Source organism: Zalophus californianus, chromosome 1 (assembly GCF_009762305.2).
Source record: "Zalophus californianus isolate mZalCal1 chromosome 1, mZalCal1.pri.v2, whole genome shotgun sequence".
Taxonomy (NCBI): Eukaryota; Metazoa; Chordata; class Mammalia; order Carnivora; family Otariidae; genus Zalophus; species Zalophus californianus.
The window spans coordinates 147262406-147273451 of NC_045595.1; the positions used below are offsets into that span (position 1 = coordinate 147262406).

The 11046-nt window shown below is 42.0% G+C and overlaps 1 protein-coding gene across 1 annotated transcript in view; it reads left to right on the forward strand.

Moving 5' to 3' along the window:
* SLC12A8 (solute carrier family 12 member 8) overlaps positions 1 to 10828 on the forward strand; it is a 149792-nt gene extending 138964 nt beyond the window's left edge. Inside the window, exons 13-14 of the mRNA XM_027585025.2 lie at positions 6807 to 6867; positions 10339 to 10828. Of these exons, the coding sequence (XP_027440826.1) occupies positions 6807 to 6867; positions 10339 to 10501 (224 nt within the window). The 3' untranslated portion in view covers positions 10502 to 10828. The remainder of the gene's footprint in view (positions 1 to 6806; positions 6868 to 10338) is intronic.
* Positions 10829 to 11046: the final 218 nt, after the last annotated feature.

Genomic DNA, 11046 nt, shown 5'->3' on the forward strand with positions numbered 1-11046 from the left:
TGCTGTAAACATCGGGGTGCACATACCCCTTTGGATCACTACATTTGTATGGGGGTAAATACCCAGTAGTGCAATTGCTGGGCCATAGGGTAGCTCTATTTTCAACTTTTTGAGGAACCTCCATACTGTTTTCCAGAGTGGCTGCACCAGCTTGCATTCCCACCAACAGTGTAGGAGTGTTCCCCTTTCTCCGCATCCTCGCCAACGTTTATCATTTCCTGACTTGTTAATTTTAACCATTCTGACTGGTGTGAGGTGGTATCTCATGGAGGTTTTGATTTGGATTTCCCTGATGCTGAGTGATGGTGAGCACTTTTTCATATGTCTGTTGGCCATTTGGATGTCTTCATTGGAAAAATGTCTGTTCATGTCTTCTGCCCATTTCTTGATTGGGTTATTTGTTCTTTGGGTGTTGAGTTTGATAAGTTCTTTATAGATTTGGGATACTAGCCCTTTATCTGATATGTCCTTTGCAAATAACTTCTCCCATTCTGTCGGTTGTCTTTTGGTTTTGTTGACTGTTTCCTTTGCTGTGCAAAAGCTTTTTATCTTGATGAAGTCCCAATAGTTCGTTTTTGCCCTTGCTTCCCTTCCCTTTGGCGATGTGTCTAGGAAGAAGTTGCTGCAGGGGTGCCTGGGTGGCTCAGTCGTTAAGGGTCTGCCTTTGGCTCAGGTCATGATCCCAGAGTCCTGAGATCGAGCCCCACATCGGGCTCCCTGCTCAGCGGGAAACCTGCTTCTCCCTCTCCCACTCCCACTGCTTGTGCTCTCTCTCTCTCGCTGTGTCTCCCTCTGTCAAATAAATAAATAAAATCTTAAAAAAAAAAAAAAAGAGTGAGAGCGTTCCCCACAGGGTTGCCCTCTCTCAGCATTTAAAAAAAAAAAAAGAAGTTGCTGCAGCTGAGGTCAAAAAGGTTGCTGCCTGTGTTCTTCTCTAGGATTTTGATGGATTCCTGTCTCACATTTAGGTCTTTCATCCATTTTGAGTCTATTTTTGTGTGTGCTGTAAGGAAATCGTCCCATTTCATTCTTCTGCATGTGGCTGTCCAATTTTCCCAACACCATATGTTGAAGAGACTGTCTTTTTTCCATTGGACATTCTTTCCTGCTTTGTCTCAGATTAGTTGACCATAGAGTTGAGGGTCCATTTCTGGACTCTCTATTCTGTTCCATTGATCTATGTGTCTGTTTTTGTGCCAGTACCATACTGTCTTGATGATGACAGCTTTGTAATAGAGCTGGAAGTCCGGAATTGTGATGCCACTAGCTTTGCTTTTCTTTTTCAACATTCCTCTGGCTATTCAAAGTCTTTTCTGGTTCCATACAAATTTTAGGATTATTTGTTCCAGCTCTGTGGAAAAAGTTGATAGTATTTTGATAGGGATTGCATTGAATGTGTAAATTGCTCTAGGTAGCATTGACATCTTCACAATATTTGTTCTTCCAATCCATGAGCATGGAATGTTTTTCCATTTCTTTGCATCTTCCTCAATTTCTTTCATGAGTATTCTATAGTTTTCTGAGTAGATTCTTTGCCTCTTTGGTTAGATTTATTCCTAGGTATCTAATGGTTTTGGGTGCAATTGTAAATGGGATCGACTCCTTAATTTCTCTTTCTTCTGTCTTGTTGTTGGTGTATAGAAATGCAACTGATTTCTGTGCATTGATTTTATATCCTGCCACTTTACTGAATTCCTGTATGAGTTCTAGCAGTTTTGGGGTGGAGTCTTTTGGGTTTTCCACATACAGTATCATATCATCTGCAAAGAATAAGAGTTTGACTTCTTTGCTGATTCGGATGACTTTTATTTCTTTTTGTTGTCTGATTGCTATGGGTAGGACTTCTAATACTATGTTGAATAGCAGTGGTGATAGTGGACATCCCTGCCGTGTTCCTGACCCTAGGGGAAAAGCTCTTAGTTTTTCCCCATTGAGAATGATATTCTCTGGGTTTTTCATAGATGGCTTTTATGATATTGAGGTATGTACCCTCTATCCCTATACTCTGAAGAGTTTTAATCAAGAAAGGATGCTGTACTTTGTCAAATGCTTTTCCTGCATCTATTGAGAGGTTCATATGGTTCTTGTTCTTTCTTTTATTAATGTATTGTATCACGTTGATTGATTTGTGGATGTTGAACCAACCTTGCAGCCCAGGAATAAATCCCACTTGGTCGTGGTGAATAATCCTTTTAATGTACTGTTGGATCCTATTGGCTAGTATTTTGGTGAGAATTTTTGCATCCATGTTCATCAGGGATATTGGTCCGTAATTCTTCTTTTTGATGGGGTCTTTGTCTGCTTTGGGGATCAAGGTAATTGTGGCCTCATAAAATGAGTTTGTAAGTTTTCCTTCTATTTCTATTTTTTGGAACAGTTTCAAAAGAATAGGTATTAATTCTTCTTTAAATGTTTGGTAGAATTCCCCTGGGAAGCCTTCTTTTTGATAAGTCTGGCCAGGGGTTTATCAATCGTATTAATTCTATCAAAGAACCAGCTCCTAGTTTCATTGATCTGTTCTACTGTTCTTTTGGTTTCTTTTTCATCGATTTCTGCTCTGATCTTTGTTATTTCTCTTCTCCTGCTGGGTTTAGGCTTTACTTGCTATTCTTTCTCCAGCTCCTTTAGGTGTAGGGTTAGGTTGTGTATTTGAGACCTTTCTTGTTTCTTGAGAAAGGCTTGTATTACTATATACTTTCCTCATAGGACCACCTTTGCTGCATCCCAAAGATTTTGAACAGTTGTGTTTTCATTTTCATTTGTTTCCATGAATTTTTTTTTAGTTCTTCTTTAATTTCCTGGTTGACCCATGCATTCTTTAGTAGGATGCTCTTTAGCCTCCATGTATTTGAGTTCTTCCCAACTTTTCTCTTGTGATTGAATTCTAGTTTCAAAGCATTGTGGTCTAAAAATATGCAGGGAATGATCCCAATCTTTTGGTATCGGTTTAGACCTGATTTGTGATCTAGGATGTGATCTATTCTGGAGAATGTTCCATGGGCACTAGAGAAGAATGTGTATTCTGTTGCTCTGGGATGGAATGTTCTGAATATATCTGTGAAGTCCATTTGGTCCAGTGTATCATTTAAAGCCTTTATTTCCTTGTTGATCTTTTACTTAGAGGATCTGTCCATTTCAGTGAGGGGGTTGTTAAAGTCCCCTACTATTATTGTATTGTTGTCAATGTATTTCTTTGATTTTGTTATTAATTGGCTTATATAATTGGCTGTTCCCATGTTAGGGGCATAGATATTTATAATGGTTAGATCTTCTTGTTGGATAGACCCTTTAAGGATGATATTGTGTCCTTCCTCATCTCTCTTATTATAGTCTTTGGTTTAAAATCTATTGTCTGATATAAGGATTGCCACCCCAGCTTTCTTTTGATGTCCATTAGCAAGGTAAATGGTTTTCCACCCCCTCACTTTCAATTTGGATGTGTCTTTGGGTCTAAAATGAGTCTCTTGCAGGCAGCATATCAATGGGTCTTGTTTTTCTATCCAATCTGTTACCCTGTGTCTTTTGATTGGGGCATTTAGCCCATTTACATTCAGGGTAACTATTCAGAGATATGAATTTAGTGCCATTGTATTGCCTGTAAGGTGACTGATACTGTATATTGTATCTATTCCTTTCTGGTCTATGTTACTTTTAGGCTCTCTCTTTGCTTAGAGGACCCCTTTCAGTATTTCTTATAGGGCTGGTTTGGTGTTTGCAAATTCTTTTAGTTTTTGTTTGTCCTGGAAGCTTTTTATTTCTCCTATTTTCAATGACAGCCTAGCTGGATATAGTATTCTTGGCTGCATATTTTTCTTGTTTAGTGCTCTGAATATATTGTGCCAGTCCTTTCTGGCCTGCCAGGTCTCTGTGGATAGGTCTGTTGCCAGTCTAATGTTTCTACCATTGTAGGTTACAGACCTCTTGTCCTGAGCTGCTTTCAGGATTTTCTCTTTGTATCTGAGACTTGGAAGTTTTACTATTAGATGTCGGGATGTTGACCTATTTTTATTGATTTTGAGGGGGTTCTCTGTGCCTCCTGGATTGTGATGCCTGTTTCCTTCCCCAAATTAGGGAAGTTCTCTGCTATAATTTGCTCTAATATACCTTCTGCCCCCCTCTCTCTTTCTTCTTCTTCTGGGATCCCAATTATTCTAATATTGTTTCATCTTATGGTATCACTTATCTCGAATTCTGCCCTTCTGCCTCATTTATCCTAGCAGTTAGAGCCTCCATTTTTTATTGCACCCCATTAATAGCCTTTTTTGTTTCGACTTGGCTAGATTTTATTTCTTTTATTTCTCCAGAGAGGGTTTCTCTAGTCTCTTCCATGCTTTTTCAAGCCCAGCTAGTATCTTTATAATCGTCATTCCGAACTCTAGTTCTGACATCTTACTAATGTCCATGTTGATTAGGTCCCTGGCAGTTGGTATTGCCTCTTGTTCTTTTTTTTGAGGTGAGTTTTTCCGTCTTGTCATTTTGTCCAGAGGAGAATAGAAGAATGAGAGAACAAAATGCTAATAGGGTAACAACAATCCCAGAAAAACATACACTAAACAAATCAGAGAGACCCAAAACCAGGGGGAAAAGAAAGGGAAAGAAAGAAAAAAGAAAAAAAAGAAATACCATCAAATATGATCAGGCTGGTGAATAGATCAGTGCCACACACTAGATTTTGAGCATATTTTGGTCTGTTAGAAGAAACTGCTTCCCAAAATTTTAAAGTGAGAAAAACATATATGTACAAAATAAGGGTAAGTACAATGAAGGGATGGAATATGACTGTAAGATGAAAATTATAAAAGATTTTATAAAAGTAATTGATAAGATAAGTTGGTTGAAAAAGAAAGAAGAGAAATTAAAAAAAAAAGGGAGAGAATGTGATCAGGCAGGAGACTAGAACAAAGCCATACACTAGAGATTTAGGGTATATTTTGGTCTGTTAGAAGCAACCGTATCCCAAAATTTTAAAGAGAGAACAACTTATATATATACAAAAAATAAGGTTAACTACAATAAAGGGATAGAATATAACTCTAAAAATGAAAAATAAAAAAGATTTTATAAAAAGGGATTGATAAGATGAGATGGTTGAAAAAGGGAAAAAGAAAACCTAAAAAAAAAAGAAAAAAAATTAAAAAAATTAACTTTGAAACACTAAAGAATCATGGTAAAAAAGCCATGGATTCTATGTGCAGTATTCCCCAGCTCTGGAGTTCTGCTGTTCTCATTGATGGGTAAATTTGGTCTTGGCTGGCTGTTCTTGCTGATCTTCTGGGGGAGGGACCTGTTGCTGTGGTTCCCAAATGTCTTTGCCGGAGGCAGAATTGCCCTGCCCTTGTCGGTCTGGGCTAAGGAATCTGCTCGGGTTTGCTCTTGGGAACTTTTGTTCCCTGCAAGCTTTCCATACAGCTTTGGAGGACAAGAGTGAATGGCAGCCTCCCTATCTCTGGCCTCAGAGGAGCTGAGAACTCGGGGCCCCACTCCTCAGTGAGCCCCCAGAGAAAAGCAGTCAATCACTCCCATCTCACTGGTCTCCGGCCACACTCCGTGCTCACCCGGCCTGTGACCAAGCATTTCTATCTCTGGCACCTGACCCCGTGTAGAGTCTCCAAACCCAGCCGATCCCTGCGGTGTGCTCCTGTGCCGCTCCTCCCAGGGGAGGAAGGGGAGTCTTCCTGGATCTGCTGCTTGTTGGGTCCCTGCTGGAGGAGCCTGACTGTGCTGCGGATCACGGTTTAGGGCATCCCCGAGCTGAGAGCCTGCACCTCAGCTCCGTCTCTGCAGCCGGCTTCCCCCGTCCGATCCCTGGGAGCTCTGTTGCACTCAGGCACCCCCAGTCTTTCTGTGATCCCGAGGGTCCTGAGACCACACTGTCCCACGAGGGTTCCATACCCCACTTAACCACTGGAGCGATGTCCCTCAGTGGAGCCGACTTCTAAAAGTTCCGATTTTGTGCTCCACTGCTCTCTCACTTGCCAGAAGTGGCCGACGGAGGCCCCTTCCCCCGCCGTCTATCCTCCCGAATATTGCCTCGGATTCATTTCTCCGCATGTCCTACCTTCCAGAAAGTGGTCGCTTTTCTATTCAGAGAGTTATTGCTTTTCTTTTCTTCTATCTCCTGTTGAGTTTGTAGGTGTTCAGAATGGTTTGATATCTAGCTGAATTCCTGGGACCAGATGAAATTTAGGTCTCCTACTCCTCTGCCATCTTATCAAAAAGTTGATAAGTCCTATACTAATCAGTGTGTCCGATGTCAGGCTATTTGGCCAGTATCACGACAGTCTCACTTCAAACTTCAGCTCTGACATGGCTATATATTGAGCTAAGTGATTCACTTAACACCTAAAGAAACATCCTGTGTGCCAGACCCTGGGTATTGCACTGTGAGTGTTCCAAGATGAAAAAGACATCCTTTCTATGCTTAAAGAGTGAATGGTCTAGTAGGGGATTTTATAGCATGTATTTAACATATTATCAATTTGAAACTAACAGAAAAAAATTGTCAAAAATTTTTAGATTCCTAAGACCGAAGTTGGCAAATCCTCTGCTTTTTCCTCTATAGCACTGTATTTAGTTTCTTTCTTAGGATTATGGATTTTAGAAATTTTTGAAAACCATATATGGGTACAAAGTCCTTAGTAGTTTGCTGTCAGAGTCTTTACAATAAATGAAGTTTAGTTAAACTGAAAAAGGAAAGATTTTATGCTAATTCTGTATGTGTGTCAGGGAGTGTTTATTCACACTATTAAAACTGGGCTTCTGGACGTAAAGCCTTTATTAATATTATGTATATTTTTTCCCTGCAGGATTAGCCTCCAGCTTCAGTTTCTTCAGGTGGATGAAGTCCCTTCTGATCCCCTCCTGCAGGTCTGTGCTAATCTGGGGCCGTGGGAGGTAGTCAGGGTATCCAGTCCCTGGCTAGGTTTAAGTGAACTGTGGGTGGGAACCTGACATTTGACAACCTCAGTGACACTCAGACTCTGCTCCTCACTGCCTTCCACCACCCAGCCCCCAACCCTACGCCCGGTCTCAGCTCAGCAGAAGCTTCCTCTGGCTCCGATCTTGCCTTCATACCCTCAGGAATCATGAACAGAGGCTTTATCTAGAATCTGATTGCTGGGTGCTGAGTCAGTGAGTTCCCAGTCTAAGACACGCGAGCATCAATACACAACCATACGCAAGATTAAGGCCGCGAGGCTGTCATCTCAAATCAGAGGTGGTTGACGTGATTGTATTGGCGAAAGTGCAGAGGTCAAGTACAGAAACACAGCAGAGATTCTAGAGGATTTCTGTGGGCCCTCCATGTTCAAATACACAGGGAAATGGAGAAGTAGGAGGAGGCCTCATGGAGAAGGTCAGATTTCAGGAGCGCTCTCATGTCTTTCGTCTTCCTCCTCCACCCTTCCGGTACAGTGCTTCCTTGACTTTGAAGGCCTCAGGACTCTGGAAAATCACTTCCCTCCCCTTTTAGTACCAGTGAGGAACCAGGGCTGTGGGCTGGGAAAATCCAGGCAGAACCCAACCAAGTGTTTATTTGGTTTCATTTTGTTGGTTTGTTTCTGAAACTGGAGATGTTTGGGTTGCCCTTACCAATATTTCCACCTTCTGTGCCCTGACATTGCTAATGGACGATGGGAGCCTTTCCCATTGATCCCAAATGTAAATTCAGAATCCTCTTGTTTTTTTCTTTCCATTTTTCTTTATTGTGGTAAAATAAACATATCATAAAAACCTTATCATCTTAACCATTTTTTTAAGTAGGCTTCACGCCCAGTGTGGGGCTTGAACTCACTACCCTGAGATCAGGACCCGAGCTAAGATCAGGAGTCAGATGCTTAACTGACTGAGACACCCAGGCACCCCCCATCTTAGCCATCTTAACCATCTTAACCATCAAATGTCAGGTTCCCACCCACAGTTCACTTAAACCTAGACACTTCAACTTCTTAACCCCTGTACAGTTCAGTGGCATTAAGTCCATTCACATCATTGTGCAACCATCACCACCATCCATCTCCAGAACTCACTATCTTGCAAAACAGAAAGACTATACCCACTAAACAATAACTCCCTATTCCTCTCTCCTAAGAATCCTTTTAAAGACAGCTCTTTGTAGCACTACCAATCTGTTCAAGTTGACAGAAGAAATGGAACCTTGGTGCTAGAGCCTAGGATGATGAACCAAAAGGAATCCTCCTCTGGAAACCACCAGAGAGAGGGCTGGGAGGAGCTGGTGTGGAGGGGAGAACCCCTGTCTTCTGCCTGGAAGCTGGGCTGTTGTCCTTTGGGCAGCGATAGGAGGGGGCGGGTTGCCCCTCGGCCTCTCTTCCAGTCTGGGGCACCAGGTTGGGTGACTTAGGTCACGACACACCAGCCTTGCTCTCTCTCCTCTACCACCTGGTCCTGAGGGAAAGTAGAGGCTGAGTGGACATAGATTCTGTGTAGAAGCTGCCTACAGAATCTGGAGCTGCAAGTAGTGTGTGGTTGAGAGTACTTGGCCTTCTCTGATTCACAGGAATATTTTTAGGCATCTCTGGTTTTAAAGCCTATAAATGACCCTGGGAGGTCACTACTCCTTAAGTTGCACTTGAATTCCAGGAATTTCACGTCTGAGGTCACCAGAATACTATGTAGAAAAAACAATGTCTTCAGAGGAGATTATTGTTAGAGAAGGATAGTGCTTTGGTCAGAATAGGACCCAGTGCACACTATTCATAGCTCTGTGGGCTTGTGAAGTGGGTCTCAACATCACACTTGCTGGCCTCACGTGCCTACTGGGTGAGATCCTGTGGTGGTTATTCGGGGGGGGTGGTGAAAGGACCAAGAAAGGATGGTTCACTTAAAAGTAGAAATTGCTATTTTGTAGTTTCGAAGGGTTTGTGGTCCCCCTCTCCCCACTTCCCCAACTATAGTCCCAGATGCTCTTCAAAACCAAAGAAGAAGAATATTGTAGAATATGTTTGGGCAAAGGAACTTGGGCATGTTGCTTCTTGTGTTACACATACAATTCCCAGAATTATGTGAAATGAAGCCTGACCTTGAAGAGGGCTTTCTTTCCAGAAGTCCTGACAGTTGCCCAGGTGAGAATTCTCAGGCCATTCTAGTCTAAAAGTGAAGCATAGTGTCTCCCTGAACTCAAAAGAATACTATGGTTTCACCTAAAAAAAAAAAAAAAAAAAAAAAAGCATTAACAAAAATAATTCATTGGCAAAACACTCGTATGTTGACTGAATGTCGCCTCTTAACCTTACTTCTTGAAGATTCAACCATTATAGAAGTTCACTCATTTCTCAGAAAACCTCCATTTATCTAATTTAGGTATGTTTTCAGCAAGTGGCTGCAAGCCTTAGTCCTGTGATCTAAACTTCTATAACGGCACATTTTGCCAGAGGCAACTGGAGCTTTCTACTGAGGTTGCACAAGTTTAGAACGTTAGATTTCTACCTTTTAAAGATAGTTGTCAAATATATTCTTTAAAGAATTGAACATTACTAGTCACAAAGAAGATGATTCTTTCTGAGTAAAATTTTAAGGAGGAAATCCATGGCTGAGGTGATTTAAGGACCTACCACAGACTGAGGGAACCGAAGGGGACCTGGAAAGATGAGAAAACAAGGCAGGGGAGGTGAAGAGCTAGCCTGGGGCCATGAGGCTGATTAGTGGCAGGCCGGTGACTATCCATCTTCCTTACTGCGTTCTGCCTCTAGCACTTTCCTCTTGTCTCCCAGACATTTTTCTTTACCAGTTTATTCTCACTCCAACTGTATGTAGTCGGTGACAATGGAATCCACATCGGGACTTGTTTTCGTCTTCAGGCCAGTCTAGTGTCAAAAACATTTGCAGTTCCCCTCGTAGCCGCTTCCTCTGTAAACCTCAGCCCCAGAAATCATTCTTCAGTCAGCGTTCTTTCCAAAGAACCAAAGAAAAGTTTCTCTTTCTACTCTTCTCAGTTTTCCAGCCTCTCCATTCCATTATTTCATTTGACAGGAAATCAAAGAAAAGCTATAGAGTCCCAACATGACACCATTTGGAAGGTTATCTTTGTGGGTTGTCTCCTGTTGGGTGGGTACAGTTTTATATGTTTCTACTAAAGAGAGGTAAGTATCACTCTCTCTCCTTATTTTATTTGATATTTATTTTTTGTAGTTTGGGTTCATAAACTATTATACATATAGTGTTCCACGGTTATCTTATTTAAATACATGTTAAATGAGAAGTACAAAGTAATAAGCACAATGACACTTGTGCAAAGCATTACTCTATCCCCGAGCAGATTCATCTCCACTGTTCAGTGCTTTGTCTATCGTTCTGACCGCCTCTGTGTTTCTCTCACCAAAGGAGCTTGAGATCTCCCCAAGAGCAGATAATTTTGGCACCATCCCTGGCTGGGGTTGACATGGAGATGACTCAGCTCACCCAGGAGAACGCAGACTTCGCCACTCGGGATCGCTACCACCGCTCCTCCCTTGTGAGTCGGGAACAGCTGATGTCTCAGTACTGACGTGCTGAGAACTCATTAGTAGGCAGCCCAGGGACCCTCCTCTGTTGGAGTTGTCCAGTGCGTAATGGATCCAAATCCCAGAACCTTCATGATGCTGGTTCTCCTCAGTAAGAAACTCAGAGACCTGTCCTCCCCCTGCTGGTTTGGACAGTGGAAATCTGCATTCCGGTCCGGAGCACCCATCTCACCAGGGTACCCCTGGAATGGCTATGGCCTCTGCAACACGCACCCAGTTTGGAGAACGCCGCACGGACATCAAGACTTGTAGGTGTGGAGAATCAGACCAGGTTGCTTGTTCTGAAGGCCACAATAAATGGTTGTTTTAAATTTTATTGTATTATTTGTTTTTTGAATAAATAATACACTCACAGGGTTCTAAACCCCAAGGGATAATCATATATATACATATATATATATATATATAGTGAAAATTCCCCCTCCCAACCTTGTTCCTCATATATTCATCCCCTGCCCCAGAGGTAACCATTGTTCTTATATATACCTCCCGCATTTCCTTATGAATATACAAGTAAATAGGAATGTGG